Genomic DNA, 27,687 nt, shown 5'->3' with positions numbered 1-27,687 from the left:
TTTTAATATTTCATTTATGAAGTGTTTTTCTCTAAATTTTTGCAGATGCATTTGTTTTGTTTGTTTTCTTAACACTAGAAGGAAGGTCCAGACTATACGTTACACCCATATGGGCCAACAGCAGTCAAAATGACCACCTTCTATTTAATACAATATACTTAATCACACTAAATTTTTATGATAAAAAGTAGCAAGCATTGTCTCACGTGATCAATTTGTTAATTTTGAAGAGATTTGATTTTTTTGAGTATACAGGGTGTTCATAGAATGACTCTCCAACTTTAAATATTGAAATATAGAGGACAGCTATTGACAAGATTAATAGTGAAGAAAGATAAACACTCACATCACATCATACATTGCTCTATTTTGATGTGTATCTTTTTATGTATGTATCATGGTAATTTCTATTCAGACTATTTAGGTCTCACATGGTATGGATAACATATAATGTTACCATAAATTTTCACATTGAGGACAAAACTAGTGTACCACTTAAATTTCATTATACAGAATGATTTATAAAAAATACACAAATTTAAAAAAAATTCACACATCTTTCTTTTCATTACTGTTAAGCTATTTGATTCAGACCACTCATTTTCGGAATGGCTAATTCCTCTTTCGGGTGGATGTAGTACAAAATCATGATCTTTGTCAGAGTTTGCATCGTGTTTCCTCAGACTCATTGGCTGAAATACCATTTAGTACTGATAAAATATCATCATTGTTTGAACATGTCCCATCTTCTAAAAACCATTTCTACACACTGTGAATGAACCTCTGTTTTCTAGGAAGCTTTTCTAAACCAGATGGTATCATAGACAGTTATCTAAAGTCTGACTGGAACAAAAACTAAGTTTGTCCAGTGAACAATCAGGAAAAAAAAGCTTTCTCAGTTTTCATAACTTAGACTATACGAGTATAGAAATAATGAAAAGTTGCCAAAAATTGAGTGCATTACATACTGTCAAGATTATTGCATTTTCAAAATCAAAAACCATAAAAATGACTATTCTGGCCATTCTAGTGTTAAATGTTATGTTTTAGAACAAGTATTTGTATTGGTATCAACCTCCTAATTCTCTTGTATAGGCTTTGATCAATAGAAATAACATAAAATAAATGTCTGTAATAATTACATTTTCTTTGTTGAAATGGCTACGTTTTATGATTGGATGTAATCACTGCCGTTTCAAATTTTGACAACTATTTAACATCACTTTATTTTCATTAGAAAAACAACATATATAACTGGGTATCCAAGAAAGATCTTTATTCTAAACATTAATAACAAAAATACAGGGGTGGAAAGCTGCTACAAACTGCTACAATTTCTGATGTCTGTTGCATTTTGCTACAATTTCCGATGTTTGCTACATTCTGCTACAAAAATGCCAAAATTCTTCAATCAAACTGAGGTAATGATCAAGAGTGAACTCAGAAAAAAACACTTATCAATTTAAATAGGAAATTGGTAAATTCTGGTAAAAGAAGCAAGATCAAACGTTCAAATGCTGGAAACTACTGAGAAGAAAAAAGCAGGGTTCGTACGGTTCTTAAAAACTCCTTAAAAAGTCATTAATTTTAATTTCCTTTTTAAGGGTCCTTAAAGTCCTTCCAGCTGTTTCTAAAAAAAAGTCTACTTTCCCCCCCCCCCCTGAAATATTTCCTGCTAAGTTTGATGAATAGTTGATGATAAGTAGTACTTGATGCTGAAAAAAAGTCCCTGGTGGGAAAAAAAGGAAGAAGAAAACAAGGCGGGGAGAGATTTCTTTATAGGAATTTCTCAAGGCCACCCTATAGTGGTTGGGAACAGCTCTACCTACGACCAGCGCAGCTAAGAGATTAATGGTACCTGATTGGTCGGACTACAATGGCTACACCCGCTTCTGATATGCTGAGAAAAAAAGGAAAAGAAGATTGTTGTGCTGTCGAAAAAATTTACAATGAAATTGAAATAAAGAAGTTAGGTAAGTTCTAACTATCATTCCTGCCAGAAAATGATGCTACTACCAGTGGTGGGAACTCTGCGCCAAAATTAATATCTTGCTCCTGTAGTGCATTTTTGTATTTTTCTGCTTCAAATATCACTTGTTTTCTTTTTTTGGAAACTCCTCAAAATACTTTTATACCTGCCATGTATGTACCTTAGGCCGGGATTACACTATAAAAGTTTGATAAAATCCCTTTTATAAAACTTTGATAAAATCCCTTTTATAAAACTTTGATAAAATCCCTTTTATAAAACTTTGATAAAATCCCTTTTATAAAACTTTGATAAAATCCCTTTTATAAAACTTTGATAAAATCCCTTTTATAAAACTTTGATAAAATCCCTTTTATAAAACTTTGATAAAATCCCTTTTATAAAACTTGAAAAATCCAACCAATAAAGCTCATAGATTACATTTGTGCAAACGCAACTGATAATCTTATTGGTTGAATTTTTGAAATTTTAAAAAAGCTCTTAAAAAACTCATAGTGTAATCCTAGCCTTAGAGCAGTGTTTCTCAACCGCCGACCCTGATATCATTCATATCCGGCCGAGAGTGATTAGCCGTTTAATTTTTCCTCATTCAAAATTTCCCTTTGGTCATGTGTTTGACCGGGCCTTCGACTCACAAAAATGAATGAAACCGGGCCGCTGGCTTGAATGTTTGAGAACCACTGCCTTAGATGAGAAAGAGAAATACTTATATTTCTCCTCTATAGTGTGTACAATGACATGCTCAGCGCATTGAATTCCCAGATTTTCGGAAAAGGGCAAGAAAAAAGTTTTGTTTTCGTGTGCCACAAAACGATTCTTTCCCAGGGAGCGTGTTTTATTCCTTTGTACTTCAACAACATCCCTTCCTCCCATCTTCCATAGTCGCACTTAGAATTATCCGGGAAAATAATTTTGAAGAGTAATTTTACTCCTCTCCAAAATTTTAAGGGGAGGTATTTAAAAAAAAAAAAATTTTTTTGTTATAAAAAATGTAATAATCAATTTTTTTTTATTCTTTAAGCAGTATTTTATCTTATGAAAAAAAAAAGGTTACGCAAAATTTGAAAGAGTATATTCAGTCCTCTATATAATTTGGAAAATCGAAATTGAATTTAGATGCGTATTGGATTTTCCCGGCAAGTTCCCGCTCTCTATTTTGTCCCCGAAAATCGGATTGTGGTAACTGCAGCTCCTTATTCAAATTATCAGTGCCTCGTTAGGCTTTTCATCGTGAAACTCTGATCATATCCTTAATCCTACAGTTGAAGATAGTTTAATCTAGTCCAGTGTTTCTAAACAGCCGACCGCTGTTTCCGTTTTTTAAAAAAAAATCGCCTTTCAAGCAGCAGAAATTACTATGGTCGATTGTCATTGCGTCAAGTCCCGATATTTCGTGGAAAAAAATTCATTTCATGCATAAGAGCTAGTGTCCGTCAAATTACGAGTTAATTTGTAAATTTTGCCAAATAGCGAGTGTTAAGTCACCAATGCCACCAAACAACGAGTGCTAAATCGCCAAACATTGTGTTGTGTGTCCTGAAATTTGCTCCCATTTTGCAACAATTTCTTTCTGAGTATAACTGAAAAACGAGAAGGAAAATTTAAAAACTTAATTTTAAAGAATTTGTGTATGTGTTGATCCATTTTAAGCGAGAGGTGAATAAAGAGTTGCTGCAAATATAAATAATTTTGTAAGAAAAATCTTTTTCAACTGTGGTTTTTATTTTGAATAATTGGAGGAGGAATGAAAATCACTTTTAGAATTTTTTTTATAATTTATGTGATGCTGTTATGAGTTATATTTTTCACCGAAACTTGAAGGTTTTAGAACACTTTAGTGATAACAGAAAAGTATGTATGTGGATTGATTATTTTATGAATTGTTATGATGCTGGGTGACAAATCAAAAGTCGTAATTTCTGAACCACTTCTACGTCTATATTTTTAAAAATAGGAAAAATTTGCTTGACAAATTAAAAATAAATTTGCCAATTTGCTTAGTTTTTATTTAGGAAATTTTGTATGAACCCTGAAAACAACTTAGATTTGCATCAGCTGCAAAAACAAAAAATCATTTATTTTCTAATGAGTGTTTCAAATCTCTCCTCTGGTCATTTTTTTTCAATTAGTGATTACCAAGTCTACAAGCTAAATCTAAAAACACTCATTTTCAAATTATTTTTGAAATCTGAATTTCCATATTATGTTAACCTCTCATTTGTTGATATCATGGAAAATGTGTATAAATATCAAGAAGTCTCTCAAAATTGTGATTTAAAAATTGAAAAAATATATATTTTTTTTCCCTTCTAGAATGAATCTTTATGTATTTTCTGCCTTGGAAGCACCCCTCTTCTTCTTTGTCGAGATAACACTGTTTTTTGAAGTAAAAAGTAATGCTGTGTATGCTAATGCGTATAAGGTGTATCCCAAAATGATAAAGCCACATACAAAATTCTATAAGTTACATAATTTATTTACATTTATTTATCAGCCACCTCGTTGGGCATTTTGCCTGTTGTGGCGTTGTATTTGTATTTGTATAAAATTCTTTTTTTAACTAAAAATCTCTGGCTGCACAAGATTAAAACTATAATAATAATTTAACATATATATATACATTTATTATGACAAAAAAAAAAGTAGATTGAATATAGTGGAATCGCAACCTGCCTCAAAATGATAAAGCCACTCGAAAAAACTTGTGTTCGATTATATTTCCAACATTCAATAAATTTTCTATTTGCTTTTTATAATGTCAAACACTCATCTAGGCATCAATTCAACAAGTTCTTGGCAATACTGCAGAGGCATATCTTGCCACACTTCGAAGATCGCCCATTCAAGTTCTGACATATTATTGTATTGCTTGCCATGCTCATACATTTTACATGCCCCTGTAGCCCACATGTTTTCCATCGGATTGAGGTCGGGAAAAAATGTGGGACAGTCCATCATTAGAATCCCATTTGCAATGAACCATTCCCAGGTTGAATTTGCATTGTGACGGGGTGCATAGTCCTGTTGAAATTGAGCTGTGGAGCTATTTTGAGATTCAAAAAATTAAATCAGATACTGATTCAGCAGTTCCTGATATGTTTGAGCATTCAGACGTTCAGATATAACAGCTAACTGTACTTTTCCACTAGCATTGAACGCACCCCAGATGGTTACACCACCTCCTCCTCAAGGTGTAACCACCTCCCCAGATGGTTACACCTTCTTGATGCTTAAGGTAGGTTAGTTCTTCCTTTCTGATATTGTGCCAATAATATTTCCAGCCATCTGGACTGTCCAAAAAGAACTTTTTCCCATCACTTTAAATGGTATGCCACTAGGAACTCCATGACATATGATATTTTGCCCAATGAAGTCTCCTGTTTATGATGCTCTCTAAATTTCGGACAAGTAAGCATTTTGTAATAGCCAAATGTATTTATAATGCCAAAGAATGAGATGTGAATGTATCTAAATCCACAGTATGTCAGATAAAGATTCTATTTTCCCCTAACTTACGGAAGAGTTACATACTTTATACGTAGAATCACTTTTCTGGCATTTCATCGATGCAGGAGGACGACCTTTAGTCATTCTGGTGCCATACAGTCTCTTTAATTTCAAATAATCAGAAACTATTGCTTGGAATTGGCAAGTTGACTTTGCAATCACTGGAACCGACAACTTATTCCAACATGATTCATCAGTTTCGCTTTGTTCTTGATCTGTTAAAGATTTTCCTCTACCCATAATGAAAAAAACTCAAAATTAAATTCGAGACAAAACTATGCAGTTGCCAATACAATAAAAACGGTTTCTGCTTCCCCTCTACTCTAGTAGCAAAGTCTCACTGGGCAAATGTGGCAAAATTTGACTGATGGTGCGAAAAACCTAGCTGGCTCTATCATTTTGGGACACTCTTTAACACTAGAACCACGGAGTGGGTCAATTTGACCCAAATCAAACTTCGTTTTCATTTATCTCGAAAACTTAAGCGCATATGATAAAAAAATTTCGTGACTTTTCATGATATCATATGAATATTAATTCACGAAAATTTTATTCTCTTCACATTTAGTGTTTCAGAGCTACAAGCACTTATACCTAGAACCGTGGTTTGGGTCATTTTGACCCAACATACTATTCTATAGAAAAAAGAGGAATGTATACTTTTCTTGGAAGTGGTTACCCTTTCTAAAATGTATTTCTAAATGAAGATAAAGACGAATAAAGGTTTTTTAAGGCCAATTTATTGTCCAAGGAGATTATCTTTTTTGCAATGAAGGAACCGCAAGTAGAGCTAAATATTTTTTCTTTGTAAATTTGAATACCTGATATTTTGATTGGACTCGAAAAAGGTTTTGGGGAAGTAAAAGCTTAACTCTAAAAAAACATGTAGCTGAAATTTCTGTAGGCAAACGATGTCACAGAAAAATAATAAAATTCTGGCTTTCGCCAAATAAGTTTTGAATGGATTTCCCATGATGCAAATGAGAACAAGTGCAGAAATGCCTGAACTGACACCTTCTTTCACTACACTGAAGCTGGCTCAAATGCTAAAAGCCAAAAAATATGATCTTAGTAGGGGGAGTGAGACAAAATCGAAGAGCAATGTTATCTGACGCAATGAACATAGTGAAACTGCAGTTGCATGAAACATCGCTACTGGAATACGATGATTTCATAATGAAAATTTATCAAGGAAGATATTTATCAAAATTTATCCAAAAAATTTATCGAAAAGATAAAAGTGTTTTATTACTCAGCATGCTTCATCTGACAGTCAATATCGGCAGTGAAAGTCCCAAAATGCTTCCAGAAACTATTTTACATTACAATTCAACACAGTTTGCCGAAGTTGTAGCCGATCAAATAACCAAAAAATATTCTGTAAATGTTGCATCACGGGGTGGGGGGGGGGGCTTTTCACATTTTTTACAACATCCTAGATCTCATTAAAAAAATTTCTGTATTTTATATAGAGCAGTACAGAAGGCCAGAACTATTTTTCGAACGCAGATTCTCTAAAATCTTATTGAAGAGCTACGTCCATCATACGTGTTGCCCTTGCGTAAGAGGAAACGTTTGTGGGCTCTTGAACATGTAACTGTTCATGAGCCATCGAAAAATAAAATAAACGAGTCTGATGTCAGGCAACATCAAAATGTGGAAACAAATCTGTTAATTTTTGCATGGGCTGTGCAACTTCAACATGTGGTGAATGTGCAAGAATAATGAAGAAAAATTGCTCCAAACTGCTCACCATAAATTCCACTTATCAGTAAGAAAGCAATACTTATTTGACAGAATCATATTATAGACTTTCTCATACTTAATTTGACTTGATGATTTTACATCTTTCTCATATTGTAGGATTACTGAAAAAGTTTTTGCAATGAACAGTGTGAACAATGTATACTAAATCTTACTTTAATGAATTGCATCTTTTTTTAGCTAATTTTGAAGACCATTTTATATTCATAAAAAAATATAGCTTCCCATTATGAACACACAATTAAACAAAATTGAATGAAAATAGGAAAAACCCAGGAACTGAAAATAAATTCCGGTTTTCGCTATGAAACACTGTTTCTTCACGGTTTGGGTCAATTTGATCAAGTCCGCAGTTCTAGGTATACCAAAAGTTCCACGGTTCTAGTGTTAAAAGAGAATATTCAATAATTTTTTTTATCCTTTGAAATTGCAACAGAAAACATTTCTGAAAGATTTAATACAAGCTAGGTATGGATGCTAAATAGCAGCTCTTATCAGAGGAAAAACTCATATTTAGGAAAAACTGAAAAGTACAGGTGTGTCTATCATTTTGGGACACACCTTAGGTATATAAAAACATTGTATTTCATTTACTGCCACAAAATTTTAAAGTGTTACAAATCTGATAAATGCTGCTACAAAAACAGCATTTTTGCTGTTACGTGAATTTTCCCTGCTACAAAAATCAAATTTTTATTTTGCACCCCTGAAAATACAAAAAGGTGAAATGAAATGCAGTTTGTGGCAAAAAAAATGAAGAAATCTAAGAGTTTTTAGTATCAATTGCCTGAGGTAGACAGCACTAGTTGCTCAGCAGCTGTAATAAATAAAAATGGCAACCGCACAGGAGAATGCAGTGTGTATTGTAGTTAGTGGAAATAATATTACAGAGAAAACTGGGCGTAAAGAAAGTTTCGTCTGATGAACCATAAAAATCCACCACGTATGTCTTAATTCTATGCGTAGATGCAAAAGTTTAAAGAGACAGGAAATGTTGAGCATGTGAAAAATTATGGCCCACACCATCGACATCAGAAGAAAGTGGCGAGCAAATCAGACACATTTCAGTCAAACGTGAACGAGACAACTCCGAATGTAGTGTCTGGTGTGGTCCTTTACACAATGCTGTAATTGACACTTTGTGAGAAATTCACATGCTCAACATTTCCCGTCTTTAAACTTCTGCATCCATGCATAAATTGAAGGCATACTTGGTGAATTTCTATGACACATCAGGCGAAACTTTCTTTGCACGGTTTTCAGTGATCTCGTTTCCATACACATTGCGCTTTCTCCTGCGTGGTTGCCATTTTCATTTCTTATTACAGCTGCCAAGCAACTAGTGCTGTTCACCTCGGGCAATTGACATTAAAAAAAACTTAGATTTCTCCATTCTTTTGTCGCAAACTGCATTTCGTTTCACCTTTTCGTATTTTTGTTATTAATTTTTAGAATAATGATCTTTCTCGGACAGACTATATATTGGCAGTTGAATCCTGCCAAATACCACTATAGTGAAAATCTTGTTTTAATGAACATTTTTTATAATGAAGTGATTTCTCTAGTCTCTATGAGTTCTTTATAACAGGATTTGACTGTATATACAGTCAAATCCTGTCAATTCAGTCAAATCAGTCAATCCTCTTATAAAGTTTGACTATATACAGTCAAACCTTTCTTTCTCGAAAAATGAAAAAAAAAAATCATTGGATTTACTGTACTAAATCAATGAATTTTCACCTCTGTTTCGAAGTAATTTTCAAGAACTCTCTATCTCAAAGTCAAAGCCCAATGATAGTAAAAAGAAAACATGAAAATTGCTTTTCTGGCTTTTCTCCGGAGGTGAAAGAAACTGATAAGAAAGGATTATTTGTATTGCAGCCCATTATGTTAAGATCTTGTCGATCATAAGCAGATACCATAATTTACACAGGGGTGGATGCCATGTGTGGAGGGCTTGTTCAGCATGGCAAAAAGTCAGCCAACAGATAATTCAAAGTTGCTCCAAGAAAACTACGGGTTTTGAACCAATCATCTCGGTGATAAAGGAATCAGATCTGCAGAGCCACTGGAATTTCAACAGATCTCAGAAGAATGTTAAAAATAGAATTTCAGAACATTAGGGTATTATTAAAAAAAACACATGAAAAAAAAGATGAATGTATGTTAATGTGTATTTGCATATATAGTGGGATTGAAAATTAATGATATTTATTGGTTAAGTTATACAATCAAAGTAAAATATAATATGGTATTTTTTAGTTCATAATCAATAGAATTTTTGCATCATTTTTGACGTGTTTTCCTTTCTTATGAAAAAAACTATTTCTCAAACTCTCTACCTCCTAAATTTTTTTCGGTCCTGTCAGTTTCGAGATAGAGTGGTTTGACTGTATACATATATAAATTTCTTGAATTCTTTTTGGATCCTTTTATTTTCCATTTTGTAGCTGATTTCGTCTCTTATATTTGCAGAAGATGAAGAAATGAACACCAGAAAAAGCAAGTCTGTCTGTGCTGGTTACGTTACAGAGTTTTTGATGTTGATTTTACAAACTTCAGAAAATGTCCCTATGCTGGAAAAGTTTTCAGAAACTTTATATAATATCAGCCAACAAGGTAAAGTCATTTGAGACAATATCTCTCAGATCAATAAATTGGTAATTGATTGATTTTCGTTATAATTGATGTAGTCTAATCATAATTATGTTTTAAATTGTTTTCTTACAAAATCATGCCATGTTTCTAATATTTTTGTTTAAGTAAATCATAGATAACTGCTACAGTATGTTATGAATCAATTTAATGTCCAGTTCATACAGAAAAAAAAAAAGAATTTTAAAAATAGTTTATTATCAATATATTTATCATTGTGAAATTGTATCCTGAAGTTTCATTTTTTCATACCATTTCTATTTTTTTAAATTGAACAGAACACAACATATGAAACATACATTCAAAACAACTGAGATAGACATAAAAATAAAAGACAAAAAAGAAAAACACATATATAAGAATGACATATTCTGTCACCCGAAGAGATTAAACGTCCTTCCAGTGGGTCAATATGGACTAATTAAAAAGCTAACTTAGTGAAGGAACAGCTCCCCCAAGTTAACTTTGTTATTGCAGTGTTTTGATTGGTTATTGTTTTATAAAAGCATATATTTTTTAAATTTTTTATTTTACTGAACAGATGTTTTGAAGAAACATATACACATGCAAGTGAAATAATTTGGAAAATTAAGAAATGTTTGCAAAACACACTAACACCAGCACCATAGGCAGCTGAAATATGTAGTTTAGTAAAAAAATATGTATTGTAATCGTAACTATCTCTTGAGAATACGTGCTGATCACATTATTAATTTAAAAAAAAATTATTTATTTATGTTTTTAGTTGGCTAAAAATATGAATTACAATACATATAACTGCACATTATGTTGCAAAATTAATTTTTGTCAACTCACCAATACCAGCGCCATAGGCAGCTGAAATATGCAGTGTGGTGTAAGAACATGGTAAAAAATTCATTGTTTACAAAATTAATGATGAAAAGAAATGGAATTTGAAAGCAGTACATATGAAAATTGAAATTAATCAAAACCTATGTCTCGAGCTTTCATGGGGGGGGGGGGGTGTCACCCAAACATTGGCTTAAAAAAGAACGTTTCGGAGAGCATTTGAGCCGAAAAGCCTAAAGGAATGCTCAATCCCACAATGTTCCGCTATTGTACCAATGCAATAAATAATCATAGAAAAAACAAAAGAATAAAAATTTTAAACCCAAAAAAATTGTCCAGACAAATATTATAAGCAATGATTGCAGTCAAAACATAAAATTTAAAAAGTAGATGCAGAAGGTGAAAGTAGAAAGTCCATACCATGTGATTAGTCTTAGTTCTGTAGTTTTTGGTGGTCTATTCAGGGCCATCATTTCAACATTTTCCGGGGGTGGGGGACAAAGCACTTGTACTCAATGTATGTATGTATATATATATATATACACACACACACACACACCATTTTTAGTGTATTTTCAAAAGCCAGGAGGGGGGCAACGCCCCCACCCCCCTAAATGACGGGCCTGGGTCTATTTGAAGTTAACTGTTATTGATGTGAGGAGGAAGTTAGTCCAAGGTGTGCGGAGGAAAGTTGGTGCATGCCAAGATTTTTTTTAGATTAATTAATGCATTTTGAAAATCGTTAGCATCATTACATGTTTGATGTTAGCTAGTTGAGAAAATACAATATTTTTGAAAACCTTTTTGCTCATATTACAATTGTGATTAGTTAAACTCTCTTACTTTGAAATTAGTCATTTCTTTTGTCGTGGATACCAATTAAGGCCATATTTTTTGCATTGTTTATTGTCAAGGAAATCGGCATGATTACTATCGTGATTAGTTTTTTTAAGATTAAATGTGTTTTTTTCTACAATTATTGATTTCATTGGTACAATAGCAGAATGTCAGGGGATCGAGCATTCATTTAGGCTTTTGGGCTCAAATACTCTCAGAAACATTTTGATTTAAGCGAATGGCAGGGTGTTTCCTCCCTGGTGAGAGCCCTAGACATTGGCTTCGATTTATTTAAATTTTGAAATTTTCTTATACTGGTTTCAATTTTCATATAACGCTTTCAAACTCTATTTCTTCTCATCATTAATTTTGTAAACAATGAATTTTTTACTATATATATATAAATAAATGAAATATACCAAAAGGTTGTAGTTGCAAAATTGAGAAATTTTATCAAATCGCACCAATACCAGCATTATAGGCAGTTGAAAGCAGCAGAACTACAATAGCAGAACGTTGGGGGTTCAAGTACTTTCTTAGGCATAACTCTTAAATGGCTTTCAGAAACATTCTGCCTCCAGCCAGTGTTGAGTGTTCTCTCTCCCTTCCATTGAGAGCACAGACACTGGCTTAGATAATTTTTAAATTTCATATTCTGCAAAAAATTCATTGCTTCACTATTTTGCATTCAAATTGTCATCAATTTATTTTCAGTTTCTGCCTTTTCATATTTTGTCATTTTTTAATTTTGCTTTCAACTTCCTAAAAACATAAATTACAATACAATTTTTTTACAATATATGTATATATATTTAAATACAAGCATATTAAATTGTCTTCTGTTGACATACGATTGTACTTTCTCATTTATTTTTCATTTGATCAACAGAAGTAATTGTGTTTTTAAACATTTTAGAATGAATTGTTGTATTTGTGTTGTTTTTAATCTGTTGTTGCGATGTGTACTCTAGACAGACTGGTGTTTATTGAGAAATATGAAGGAAATTATGTTTTTTCATGTATTTCTTTTTTAATCAAATTAGAACTGACACCCAAACTCCATGACCTTGGTTCTTGGGTGTCGCCAGTAAGAAATCTTACTGCATATAATTATGAAGCTGTGCCTGGCTTAGCTGCTGTACTCAAGTGTCACCTTGAAGATGCTGCAACGCTGTTACCAGAACTCATAACTGCTGTCAGGGCACTGAAATATATTTGTTTACCTCCAGCAGGTTTGTTAACATCTGTTATGTTTTGATAAAAAAAAATTCATGAATTTTCATATTGTATTTATAGAAAAAGTTTCTTTAAATTTGTGCAGGAGTCAGAAGTTTAATCGCTTTTGACTTGGATGGTGACCTATACGCACCTTCAAATAAGCCTTTCATTTTGAGTTTGGTTAGTTTCATATGCTTATACAGGATCTGCTTCTGATTATAGACTTGGCCTAGAAATATTGGCATTTTATCCTTTCGTTATTTATTGATGCTAGTTATGAACTTTTTAAATAGAAATTTGTATGTTGCAGCCTGTATATAGTGCTCAAATTATTCATAGTTAAATGCTGCAGTTTTTCTCAGTATCTTGTTTTTGTGATATGCTTTGATCATAGACTAGTTTATTATTTCTCTAAACCACTTATAGATGACAACAAGGAATTGAAGTATATGCACAGTCTGATCCAGTTTTTTTCTCACGATGGCTTAACATATTTCATAACAATCCTTCAGGTATGTTTTTACTGTTGAAAAGAAATTGACTAATATTTGTAGTTCATGCTTGCTTACCTTATTTTTATGGTTTAAGGTATTCTCTAAAGTTTTCCTGAGTTTTTTTTCTTTGAGAAGATCACTTACACATTCAAATCAGATCATTTCAAATCAATAAGTGGAAAATCCTTCATCAACTTTATTTATGTCCTTCCAGAACATATGTGATGTATACTTGAAGCCATCCCATCAGTCTGTAACACTTGTTGGTCAGCAAGGTGTCCTTCTGATGGGACTTGTAAAGCCATCAATTTCATTACTAAAAGCCATGCTTAGTTATTTAATAGCAGCCAGGAAAGATGAAGTAAGTTTTCAAGCAAGATACTTATGCTACATTACAGATTATCATTTATATGTCATGGTGATAAATTAATCCTTGTTTATAGGATTTGTATTAATTTAGCCTTGTTCTCAAGTGGTTTTTAAGATTCTGAATGTTTTGTATTTTTCGTCATTCATTTACAATTAAGATAACTAAGGATCATCATTGGGGGAAACCCCATACATGGTCTGTATTGTTTTACCCTGAATATTTATGATCAATCTTAAAACAATAGTAAGTGTTTTGTACTGTTAAGCATAGTAAACCCAGACATGTCTCCACATTAATATTTCTTAGGAACTTCTAGCGTATCGGAGACGCGTCGGAAAAGCGACAATCCCTCCTAAACTGTTAAGCCAGCGATATCAGTTACACCTGTTTTATTCAAACTATACATAGGTTCCTCCTAATGCATTGCATTGATTCTTTCATTGGCTCAACATATCTTTCACATTTTTTTTCCTATACCTCCAATTTCTATGAAGTATATACATGTTTTGTTTTAAAAAACTAAAACCAACCAGAAATTTGCAAGTGCACTTCATGAAATGCTAAAGCTGTGTGAAAAATCCAAATTAACAGTGCAGCTGTTATTTGTGCATTTTCATCTTTTAAGAGGTTCTTCTTGATGGTACTGGTGGTGAAAAATTTGTGTACAGTAGATTTTGAATGTGTCACAAAATGTCAAATTACTTTTTCCTCTTTGTTTCAAACAATTAGAACATTCTGAAAGTTGTTTCAAAAAATTAAAACATCTAACTTAAAATGTATTATTACAAAAATATTTTCATGCAAATTTACATAAACTTAATTGAATTAGAGTTGTATGTCTTTCCTGGTTATGTATATGAACCTAGAATAATACAAACTTAGTATTACGGATTAAAGAGCGGGACGTTTGTGCAAACGCGAATTACATGCAAATTTGCTTGGACATTGTGAGAAAATGTGCTGATATCGTACAAATACATTCTACTATAGCCATCTTTGGCCTTGACCATGGATTTTATGGCTCAAGGCATTGAATTGATTAGTCTTCAGCACGGATTCGGATTGTACCTCAACTTGTGGGGAGATAAAAATTCCATTTTCCATCAAGATTTTGACCATGTCCAAGAGCCTCTATTGATGCTGCAGCAACTAACAAAGGCAAAATCATGATTGAACTATCCCATGTTTACATACGTAACTAGGAAAGAGAGGTACAACACTTATTCAATCAAGTTGATGTAAATATTCATGTAATAATTCGTTTTAAGTCAGATGTTCTAATTTTTTTCAACAAAGAAGAAAAAGTAATTTTTCATTTTAGGATACATTCAATCTACTTTATGCAAATTTTTCGCTACTGATATGCTCAAGAACAACATCATCTTGAGATTCCATAAGAATTCCATAGGAACATCTTAGAAGAAGAAAATGTAAATTTAAACCACACTATTAATTTTGGCTTTCCAGCTTAAAAGCATTTCATGAAGTGCTCTTGTAAATTTCTGGTGTTCTAATTATTTGAAACGTGTATACATTTTCATTGCTAATTTTATTTTTAATGCCATCTTTGTGTTTTGTTTTTTGTTTTCGTGAAACTTGACAAAGATAATGTTTTTATTGCAGTTAAAAAATCACATACATATTTAATTCTACATTCAAATAGTATGTTATGTTTACTTTTATTACATATAGCTTGTAAATAAGTTTTGATGAATATAAATTGAAGAATTTCTCATTTTTTCAGTTCAAAGATCTCACAGCAATACCAGTCCTCTTGCAGACTTTCTCACTTGTATTGATGGTACCACCATCATCATTTGCATATGCTACAATACATGTGGTAAGATTTTTTTCCCAATTTAGGCAATGGTTTTTGTGTGTTTTTTTTTTTCCTTGAGTATATTTTCATATTTTTTTGGAATAAGTATTTTGTAGCCGGATGCACAGTACTAGAGAAAGCATTGAAGGATATTGTGAGCTAAATGTAAGCACGTGCATTATCTGCATGTGCGTTACACTTTTCTGCAGTAAAATTCAACTTGTATGATATGAATGAGTTTTGTTTTTCGATTAACATTTGTTTGGTTTCACTGGTAAAATAATAAGTATCAGTTATGAATACATGAAAATCAGTTCCATTGAATTCAATAGTTTCAATATATTTGAGTGTAAAAAAAATAAGAATATCATGGCACTTGTTTCAAAGAAATAGAATGTAACCCATTTTGAAAAATTGTCATTGAAATTTGATCAGTAGCCTTAAATGAGTGATAATTTGAAGGGTGCTTTTCATTGAAAAGTCAACTTATCCCAGACCTGCCAACTCTCTGGATTTCTCATCTTTCCTCCTGCCCTCCAGATTTGTTCAAATTTCTCTGAATTTTGGCAGAAAATTAGATTTTATGCTAGCTTTCACGTTGTTGTGCGTCAATGACTGCCGTCGTTGTTAGGGAAAACACCCATAGAGGACAGCTGTGGTCATTTCCATCGAGCAGCCATAAAAAATCTCTTGGTGACCCGCGTTTAAGCAACTGGCAGAGACGTCACTTTGTTTATTTAGCTTTTATTGGCAATCATTTATCAGGGGCATGACCTTGGTTGCCGAAATTCTTGTATAATCGTTATTGTATTCCATTAACAGCCGTGCGGTAAACACAAGTTTTTCCGTCAGCAGCTTTGAATTTTAAAGTTTTTTAATTGTTTTCCCCGATTAAATATGTCTTCAGAAAGAAAATATAAAACTTCAAGCTATATAAAGCTAAATATAAAGCTTTTAATAATACTCAAATATCAACATCTCTGACTCAGTGAGTGAAATTATTGGCTCTCTATCACCTGAATCGGCAAAAATAGTCTCATGCATATCCACAATCTTTGAAAATCATATACAATCACTTACGCGCCTATTATCCCAGACAATCTCAGCCCACACACAAGAACTGAACTCATTGAAGGTAATACTGGAGCAACATCAATCTGAAATAACTGAATACCAAAATAGACAGTCATTCCTTTAGACTGAGAATGCTTCGATGAGATCATGAATTCGCAGTCTACAGGATGACATCGTCGATCTGCAACAGTACTCCAGGTGTACTAATATTGAGATTCTTGGCCTTCTTGAATCAGAAAATGATGACATCCAGAACATCAAATCTACAGTATTACAGAAACTTGATCTACTCTATTTGGAAACTGATATCAGTGCTTTTCATTGTGTGCCAACAACAGAGGGATAAAATTAAGCCCATTATCATGCAGTTCAAGTCCAAAGAAAAACAAGATATTGTTTTAATGCCACCCAGAAAATGAAAATGCGTGCATCGCAACTGAAGGATTGCCTCCGTCTAAACTCGGTATATTTCAATGAACACCTTGCGCCTTATACGAAACAGGTACTGTACTACGCTAAAAAATTTAAATCAAATAATTTTGCATTTTTGTTGGACATGTAATGGTAAAGTGTATTTGAGGAAATCGGAGGACACTGGGGTGTACAAAATTAATCATATCGATGATTTAAATCATATTTAATATGTACACACTCTCACTCGATAAAATGTGCGCTGTGGCGTCTTTCCGATTTCATACACGTTTTTTCAATACATTCAATTTTGATTTACCATCTCAAAAATTGTACACAAAAGCATTACCTTCTGCTTAAATTTCATCTAAATATTATAGTATCCAGTTTCATGGTCGTTAAATTTACAATCAAAAACGTAAGCTTGCACTATATGTTTCTGCATGTTAATCTTACGATTTTAAAATTGGGTGTCAAAACCCATATTTCCTCCAGGGTGCTGCTATTCATTATTTTTTATGAATCTGTGTTTCTTTGAAAATGTGCTCGAATCGAAAATTCACTAATCTCGGCACCCTGGAGGAATTTAAAAACTCTTTGCTTACTCATAATGGGTACGATCATGATAAACTTTGTGTCAATATTGTTCACTTTAACATTCGTAGCTTAAGAGCTAATTTTGATCGACTTATGGTGTTCTTGAATGAATCTATCAAATATATTGACGTACTTGTTCGTTCTGAGGTTTGGATTTTTGAGGACAAGATTAATCACTATAGATTACCAAATTATAATTTATTTACAAGATGCAGAGAATATAAGTTTGGGTGGTATCTTTGTCTATACAAAAAAATATCTTCAATTTGCTGAACTCGATTCTCTCTTGATGCAAACAGGTGAATTAATAGTTATTCAAAAAAAAAGAACCCACACTAAAATTTATCATCCTGAACTTATACAGATCACATTCATTCCCAGCAATACAATGTGTTGATGAACTTGATGCAATTTTAAAAATATTAAATGCAGAGATGTGTTATTAATTGGTGATATAAACATACATTCTTAACACACGTACTGGTATTCAATCCAATTATCAGGATTCGTTTTCTGGTCATGGATTCACCCCTTTAATACTAAAAATTACAAGGCCACACCCTAACTCTTGCATCAATCACATCTTCATTCATAACTCAATTAAAATAAAAGAAATTTCTTCTATTTTAACTACAGACCTAACATAGATCATTATCCAATTTCATGTAATCTGACATTTTTATCAACTAATCCCAATACTGATAACACTAACAAGAAACACTTCAAAAAAACTGATTTGACTGGTATTTCAGATTATTTACTTATTTACAACATTATAATTTTGTTTTTACAAGTGAAGGTTCAGGATTTGGTTTTGATGAAATGATCTTTAAACTTGAAACCATAGTTAAAAATCACACAGTATACCCTCAAATTAACCCAACTAAAAAGCAACATAAACCATGGATTACCCCAGAATTAGTTTTCTGATTAAGATAAAACAAAAACTTTTTTAAAAATCTAAAAAATACCCATTTGACATCCTAATTCAAAATGCTTACAAAAACGTTACAAATTATCTCAAGAATCATTAAAGTAAGGAAAAAAAATATTATTCAACTCAATTTTCAAACTGCTCTACCCCATCCAAATGTTGGAAATTGATGTACACAATACTTGAATCTGATAAAAATAAAAATCACACACTGCCTTCCGAGACTAATTTGTTATTCTGAGACAATTGCTAACAAATAATTTTAATAACCACTTTATAAATATTTCACAAAAAAATCATTAACATGATCATAGTTTTGAGCAATTCATTACTTGCAGTGATAAATCCATTTTTCTAGCTCCCACTGACAGTAATGAAATCCATAGAATAACAAAATCACTCAAAGACAATGCTTCTTGTTACAATATTTTAACTACAAAAATTCTAAAAAATCTTCCTGAATGCATGTTTCAACTATACTGGCAGACCTAATTAATAATTGCATTGAAAGAGAATTTCCTGAATCACTTAAATCAGCTATTGTTATTCCTATTTTTTAAAGCGGTAACCTAAACAACATTAGCAACTACAGGCCTATCTCAATATTATCACCTATCTCGAAATTAATTGAAACACTAATAAAGACAGAGGATTTATTCTTTTTTAAATAACAATAAATTTTTTTCTAATAATCAGCATGGTTTTCTCCCTAATAGAATGACAGAATCTGCTCTTTTAAACTTTTCTGAATAAGTCTACAGGAATACTGATCAATCCAGAAATACAATAGGCATTTTTCTTGACATAAGAAAAGCATTTGACAGTGTAAATCATAAAATATTGTTATCAAAAAACTTTATTCCTATGGAATAAGGGGCAATGCTTTCAATTTTCTCAAATTTTATCTCACCAGCAGAACTCAGTCAAATGCAATGATTATTTAAGTAATGCCATGGAGATAATCAGAGAAGTCCCACAAGGATCTAATTTAGGACTATTATTTATAATTTTTATCAATGATCTCTGTAATTTTAAAATATCAAAGGTAAAATCATCACATTTGCTGATGATACTGTAATACTTTACTCAAAAGATGACCTCCCAACACTTATCAACAATATAAATACTGACTTAATAACAGTTCCTAATTGGTTCATTGCTAATGATCTCCTAATCAATGTCTCCAGAAGTAAATTTATCGACTTTTCCTTATCACACCTTTTGCCTACGACATATAATTTTGCATGAACCAATTTGTACTGTCTATAATCCATGTAACTGTCAACGTCTAGAGAAAATATCCACCATGAAATACCTTGGTATTTATATTGATCAAAATTTAAAATGGCTCTCGCATTGTAATTATTTAAAAGCAAAACTCTGTTTCATTATTTACAAATTGTACAATATGAAACTCTGAAAGCAATCTTTTTTTGCTAACGTATTGTCATTCAATGTTCCAATCACACTTACTTTATGGTCTGCCACTCTGGGGTAGTGATTATCTTGCCACTATTACTCCCTTAATTTCCTTACAAAAAGCTATTAGAATTTTGATGGGAAATTACATCACTCCCTCAAATGAACTTTTTCTACACCTAAATATCCTACCCTTGAGGCATTTATATTTTTTTAGATCCATGCTTACTTTATCAAGAAAAACAGTTCACTTTACCTTTGAATTTGTCACAAACATCCAATAGACATAATTTGATATACTCTCTGCCTTCAGTTCATAAAAATATTCTCAAAAAAAATGTCAGCTTTCTCATTCCTAAATTTTATAATAGCCTTCCAAATGATCTTATACAGCCATCCACATTTTCGATTTTCAAAAAACTTCTTAAACAATACTTATTTCAAATAGTCAATGTTGAAAACTACTTTTGATTTCGTCCTCAAATTCACACACACTCCTTTGCTACAAATTGACTTCCCGCTCCAACTGGTTAATTTCTCATTGAAAATTCCCTTGTCAACTCTGCTGTACTATTTCAAATCACATTTTATAAACTCATGTTGATTTATAGATTTTTTTTGTATAACTAATAAAGCACCCCCTGCCCATTGCATCATTATATTGTATTTTATATATAACTTCTACGTATGTGTGAATATTTTGATTTTATCATGATTTTTTTGTTTCTCTCTCCAAAATTACTAAACACTGGAATTATATTTTATATTGTCAATTGTAGTGTTTATAAATTAACTTCATTGTAACAACCAGTATGGGACCTAAGTGTCTCCTTGGTGGTTTTCATTAATTAAAAATAATATTTTTATTAACCTTATTTATAAATAAATTAATTTGATGTGAAAAAAAATTTAAGAGTTCATATACCCAAGAACCCAAGATTAATCACTGATAGCATTTATGAAAGAAAACACTTATATTTTATGAACAGTATGTAGATGTGATTTCTCTATTCTGCATGGAAAGACTGGCATGGAATTATATTCTGCTCAAGGGCAATGCAGAACCTGCCTTGGGGAGGAATGGAACTTTTTCTTAATTGATTTAAAGTGAATTATTTGTTTTGATTGAGTCTATGAGTGCCGGTGGGTACTCCCTCGAGAGAATCTCAATTTCTGGATTCCAAAAGTTAGCACATCTGTTATCCATTTTACTTTATGAATGTGGTTTATATTGAGTTGTGCTTTGAAACACATTCAACCTATTTATCATCTTTAATAACTACAGGTACAAGAAGAGATTATTGAGGCTCTTCTAGCATATACTCAGCCATGCTTGGGAACTGATGAATCTGATGAAGGTAATATATATTTTAATACGCTTTTGAATCATGTCGAGAAATCAAAACTTAATTGGATGATGTTCTGTAATTACGTTTAATACCTGTATTTCAAAACTTTTAAAATGATTAGTTCAATTTCATCTGTGTTTTCACTTGCAGCTCTTGGTAAAAGTTTATGGACACAAATGATTCAAGAAGTTCTCAAATACATCCAGCAGTCACCAAGAACTTTTATTGCAGGGCTGTCTGTGCTTTCAGAACTTTTACCATTACCTTTGCCACTCCAAACTCGTGAGGTGTGTACTGAAAATATCGTAAAATCTATTAAATCTTTCTTTGGAAATATATTTTTTAATTTTTTAATGATATTGCTTACAGAAGACATATATGCTTTTAAGTGCTGAGAATGGTTAATTCATTCTATTAATTCAAGGTGTTCAAAAATGGTTTTATAAATTAAGATAAATTTTTAGTGTCCAGTTGATGAGAATTTAGGTGATGATGTATGTTAATATTTTCCGATTTTTTTTCTCTTATAAAGCCCTTAAAACCTGAAGAAATTAGCCGAACAGTCAATCAAAGAAAGTTATGGAGTGCTCATTTACACTGTGTTAGCAATAAGTTGCAAATAGTTATCAAAAGCCTTTCAAGTAAGTTCAGAAATTTTATTTTCACATTCAGAACTTATGAATTATAAGTAACAACTATTCAAATTATTGATTCAGAATTTCAGTGCCGGTTTCAGTAATTATATAATTGATTTAACTTTTTAATTACGTACTTTTCCTATTTAGCATCCAGCAGTCATCCATTGCAGCAACTTCTAAGGCGCATATGTATTCAGCTTGCTGATTTGGCTGCACCATCTGCTTTAGTAGTTGTTCGGTATGTTATGTTTTTCTTATTTTGACACTTTTTACAGGAAGTCCTTGTCTCTTAATGATGCAATTCAAAAATTCTTATAAACCCATCAGAATGTTTGTTGTCATAGAGCTCAGTAAAATGTGGTTTTATCTTAACCTTAAATGAAATAACTTTATCAGATAAATTTTATGACTTGCATTATTTTTTTAATTGAACAGATTCTTTCTCTAAAATACTTGCAGAGCAGTTTTGGATGGTCTATTGGAAACGTTTGAAGCAGAAACTAAAGATGCTATGGATAACCCCATATTAACAATATCATCAGGAACAACGTCAGCACCTGCTGTCAGTACCACTGCTCCTTCTGCCCCTATTATCCACCCACCAGGAACTGTTCCCTGCTCTCTTTCAACTGCCAGGGTTTTGAATCTGATTTCTTACCTTGTGTCCCATGCATCTTTCAAAGTGCCACTGATGCATATTCTGAAAACTAAGTAAGTTTGTTACTGTGTTATAAAAATATGATTGCTTTGAACTTTTAAATTTTTTAACTTTTTGAATTTTGGTTAATTTTTAATTTAAAATTTTGAACGTTTTGTATATATATATAAAGAAAATGTTTAAAATTAACCAAAATTCAAAAGTTTAAAAATTTAAAAGTTCAAAGCAAGAGTATAGCGCTTAAAGCAGCATTATACACATAGCTGGAAATTATACAAGTGAAAAATTAGAACACAAAACAATTTATTTATTTTTTCAGATTGGAGTATTGCATCTAAATTCTACTGTGATATAGTAATATGGTTTTGCTTATATTATATATTTTTTCTTTTAACCTTCAGTACAAAAGCTGATGAAAAATATGGAGACTTACTTACTGTCTTACTCAATTTACTGAACATTGATAGTGATAGGCCATCACATATTCAATCTCAAGAGTGTATTGTGGTAAGATATTTGCCATCTCTTTTTTTAGAAATGATATTTTGAACGTTAACTGTGCTTAACTGCTGACAAAATCTTACATGATCTTTCTCCCCAATGCCACCCTTTTTCATTCACGTGCTGTAAAGATTTATGAATATGCCTGTGGCAGTTAATGCATAGACTCTGTAAGGAATATATATGCACCTATAGCAGTTTAGGGGTTAATGAAAATGAATTTTTAAATAGTAAAAGATCATATAAAATCTAGTAAAATCATCATTAAAAATTGTAAGTTCATGCAGTTTTAAAAATCATATAATATCTAAGGCTGATATTACACTGTAAAAGTTTTGTAGAAAGCTCAGAAATTTTTTTTGTTTTTTTAATTTTACCTTAAATTTTGTTACCTTGTTTTCATATTCTTAAGCTTGACCAATATACGCTGAGGATATGACTTTTGACATTTCCAGTGGCTGACAAACAAGCCATATCTCTTTTTGCTAACAGTGTTGGGGTTTATTTGACAGGAACAGGTAGTTTAAAGTTATTTCTGAACAGATGTGCTCACAGAACCTTCTGTAAAATGAAAGGATATGGATATCATAATTAATATGTGGATATAAAAATGTGTCCATAAAGTGAGGGATGTGATAATAATTGAAAATTTTAATTATTTGGTCGATTGGCTGAATCATTTTGAGAATACAAAATTCTATTCAAAAGTATTTCAGAGAATCAACTGCTTTGAGCCAAAAATAAATTTCATGATTGGGATCCTATTTAGTCGCTAATGTTAGAATGAAATCTGAAATACTAATATATTGCAGTTAAAGAATTACAAAGTTCCTCCTGACATAATTGACGGATATACTAACATAACTGGGAGATAGGCGGCTTTTTTTTCAGTCCAATATAGCAAGGAAACGTATTTTCTGAATATTATGCAGAGGTAAACACTGAGTAATTCTCTTAACTTCAGCAGAGAGAGAGAGTCAGGGACATGTCTTCAGTTGTGTAGATGCTAGTATGCTTGCGTAGTTTGCAACAGGGCCTAGGTTCGAGTCCTGGCAGATACCAGATTACTGTTCTTTCCGAATTCACCTCGGCATAATATCCAGAGAATGTTTCCTTAATTGAAAGTCTGTTGGAAAACTAATTTTTTTCCTCCATTGTGAACTGTCATTATAACTGACTTTTACTATACTTTTCTTTTTTTGTTTTAATATTTTCATAAATCAGTACCTATGAAGACCTCAAAGTTGGCAACTGCTACAGATTGTCCATAGTTTCTACAGACAGTCACAATGAACTACGGAGCTATGGGTGACACTCTCAATACTATAGAAATTTGTTTTAAAAGAAATTGGGTCTTTGAGTTCCTTGAGGATTTTATTTATTTTATTTTTTTTAATTGAGTTGATTTTTATCATAATGGTGGGTCTGGACCCGGGCTTGGTTTTAATTGCATAGTGCATGGTCGAGCTTGTAAAACGTGTGTCAGAAAAAAATTTTCACCATAGGTGCTGTAAGAACTCTGACAGGAAGAAAAGGGGTATTATGGGGAGGGAGTCTAGGGTTGCTAGACGTCCATATATAAAACGGCCCACGAGGGTGTATGCAGGTCGGGATTGCATTCAATATTCGTGAATTATTAAGGGACTCTGATCTCAAAAACTTGCTTCAGGAGTGGGAAAGCTCATGTGACCCAAGCCTTCTAGGTTCTAGTGCCAATGAGGTGCTGCATTCAATGAACTTTAAATTAAAATTACAAACAAATTTCGAGTGAATATATTTTATTGTAGTATGATTATGTTGCCCAAACTCTTACCCCCCCCCCCCCCCAATGGCAAAGCTGAGCATTCATCGCTACTGACAAGCGCTACAGAGTGTTTCACGAAGGACTCTGTACTTTAAAAATATATAATTCGTAAATGGTGATAGAAGCATGAAACCAGTGATATGTTTATTAAAAAAAACTGTCAGAATCTGATACAAAAACCTTAATTTTTAGTTACAAATTGTGCCAATAGATGGCATTGCAGGCCACATTACAATAAGTAGGCTGTACATAGTGGGTAATGCAAGCAGCCCCCGTTGCATTCACATCAAAAGCAATTCAAAATGTGCACCTTTCACACGACACACACCGCAAACAAAGAATGAAATTGTCAGTGACTCTGCAGTGTCAATTTACACACAAGCTTGACAAATAGCCTCGTTGAGTGTTAAAGGATTGTTGCGGTAAACAATGTCCTTCAGTGTATCCCATAGAAACTAGTCACAGGAGGTGAAGTCGGGTGAATACGGAGGCCAGTCCATGCCCTTTCCCTTAACTGTCGAATAGTTCAACATAATAACTCTATCATCAAAGTATTTGTCCAGAAAGTCGGTTGTCGGCAAAAACGGCTTATGTACTGTGTGGGCGAGCCCCATTTTGCATGAACCACACCGTGCCTGACGGCAAATTGTTTCAAAAGCGTAATATACCGGTCAGTCGTCACCATTTCTTTCAAGAAAACGGGCCCAATGATGCCTTGATTGCAGCCCAAATGGTAAGTTTTTGAAAATGGAGTGGTCGTGCGTGAGACAAATGTGGGTTTCGGTACTCCAAAATCACCAGTTATGTCTGTCCTGAATGTAACATTATCATTTCTCTGCAGAAATGGTAATGTTACAACAACACTATCCAGATGAAAATGTGCCTCGTCTGTAAACTATATTCAGGCGACATCAAAACCAGAGCCATCAATCATGCTGAGTATCTCGTTAGCGAAATCCTCTCGTTGTCGTTCAACTCGAACTGGTATGGTGTGCCGGCATTGAATCTTGTACACAAATATCTGTAATGTCTTCCACAGGATTCTGTACATTCTAGATGGCATGATTCCGGATTCAGCTGCAAGTTTGCAGACAGATTTATTTGGATGATGCTGAACAACTACAGCAAGTGTTGTTGCATTTTCAGGTATAACGACGGAATGGGTGGGATCCACATTTCCGACTAACGCATCGGCCATGTTGCCTGTCTGTTGAAATTTTTTTAATTGGTCACAAATTTTTTCCCATCTGGACATTTTGCAACTTGAAATCACGTTTAAAAACTTCTCCTTGTGGCAGTAGGGCTGTGATTTAATCGGTGGTACTCCCCAACACATTAAACACACGTTCCTCCATGACTTCACTTCCGGAATTTCTTTCACTATAGCGATCACATTTCATAGTGGTAAAATCTTCAATGTCTGATTCTTCTCGACGTCTGAGCTCTTTTTATAGGGATCTGTAATGCCTCCTGCAGCGCCATCTATTGGCACAATTTATAACTAAAATTTTGCGGTTTCTTTATGATTCTTACGATTTTTTTAATAAACATACCACTGGTTTGATGCTTCTATCTATCACCATTTCTGAGTTATTTATTTTCAGTTAGGGGTCCTTCGTGAAACACCCTTTATAAGCCAATGTGTGAATGTATAAAGGAAGAAAAGCAATTTTTATATTTTTAAATTTTTATCCTAATGTTGACTTTTTTAAGTAAGATTTCATTTAGAAGTTTCTTATAATTTTTAAAAACATATTCTATGTTTTTTTAAGATGTGAAGTAAAATAACTGTTTATTTGACTTTTTCAGTCTATTCTTCAAACTCTTTGTGATCCTGACATTGGTTTCATTGCTTTCAGTGAAACAAATGCTAATGAAGTGGTAAGTTCTCATTTTTTTTATTTTAATAATCAAATAGCTCTATAGTAAATCATCATGAAGAATGCTGACAATTGGTAATGAATATTCAATTTATAAAATGTCAACTTTTGATGAAGTTCCTGTGATTTTATTTCTTTGAAAAAATTTATTTGGTATTTTTCCCACTAAATCTTGACACCAGCTTGCAAGTTGCCTACCTGTGAAAGAGCAGATGATTCAGATTTGTGTTTCATTTATTCAACATATCGGGTGTCACAGTCATCAATACACATCTGTGCTTCCATCTCTTCGCTCACTAATGATTTTGAATGAGCATGATTATGGTTTCTACTGTGTCAAACTGTAAGATGTTATTCTGGTCATATTTTCTCTCTTGAACCTGTTTTGAATTTTTATTATTCATTTTAGAAATATAACTTAATGTGATTACGTTGGGCAAGACTATTTCTCAATTTTGTGTGGAATTATTTTGCTTGTTTGCAGTACCCCTTATACAACTGAAGAAAGTGATATAAAAAAGAATGATTGATGATAGACCAGATGTAAATGATATTCCATTTAACATTATAAAATTAGCTGAACATAATTATTTTTATAAATTTTATATTTTCAATGCTGTAATGTAGTTAAAATAAAAAAACTGGTAACCCTCTAATTTTGTTTTTTAAAAGCTGCTATATTACTTTTTCAATCCATATTTATGAGCAGGGAACGGCACATTGAGAAATCAACCTGAAAAGTATTCCATGGTTAAGGAAAAAAAAACTTTTAATTAAATGTTTAGAATTTCACTAACTTTATTGCTAATTAGTTCATTTTTATTGCTAATTAGTTCATTTTTATTGCTAATTAGTTCATTTTTATTGCTAATTAGTTCATTTTTATTGCTAATTAGTTCATTTTTATTACTAAATTTCAGTAAAGGATTACTTTCATACAAAATATATTTAACATAAA

General features: G+C 32.4%; 1 protein-coding gene across 1 annotated transcript in view; it reads left to right on the top strand.

Annotated features, from left to right (window-relative positions):
* Positions 1-27,687, top strand: part of vir (VIR_N domain-containing protein) — a 70,236-nt gene that overhangs the window by 32,102 nt on the left and 10,447 nt on the right. Inside the window, exons 18-30 of the mRNA XM_089245804.1 lie at positions 9,737-9,880; positions 12,607-12,795; positions 13,208-13,293; positions 13,490-13,636; positions 15,390-15,485; positions 21,185-21,257; positions 21,399-21,535; positions 21,781-21,889; positions 22,034-22,124; positions 22,346-22,597; positions 22,946-23,051; positions 26,659-26,730; positions 26,912-27,072. Of these exons, the coding sequence (XP_089101930.1) occupies positions 9,737-9,880; positions 12,607-12,795; positions 13,208-13,293; positions 13,490-13,636; positions 15,390-15,485; positions 21,185-21,257; positions 21,399-21,535; positions 21,781-21,889; positions 22,034-22,124; positions 22,346-22,597; positions 22,946-23,051; positions 26,659-26,730; positions 26,912-27,072 (1,663 nt within the window). The remainder of the gene's footprint in view (positions 1-9,736; positions 9,881-12,606; positions 12,796-13,207; positions 13,294-13,489; positions 13,637-15,389; positions 15,486-21,184; positions 21,258-21,398; positions 21,536-21,780; positions 21,890-22,033; positions 22,125-22,345; positions 22,598-22,945; positions 23,052-26,658; positions 26,731-26,911; positions 27,073-27,687) is intronic.

This window comes from Pholcus phalangioides, unplaced genomic scaffold, assembly GCF_987345545.1.
Source record: "Pholcus phalangioides strain wild (caught in Gottingen) unplaced genomic scaffold, Ppha-v1.0 ptg000016l_1, whole genome shotgun sequence".
Lineage (NCBI taxonomy): Eukaryota > Metazoa > Arthropoda > Arachnida > Araneae > Pholcidae > Pholcus > Pholcus phalangioides.
Note: the sequence above shows the minus strand (reverse complement) of the source record. Positions and strands in the feature narration are given on the sequence as shown.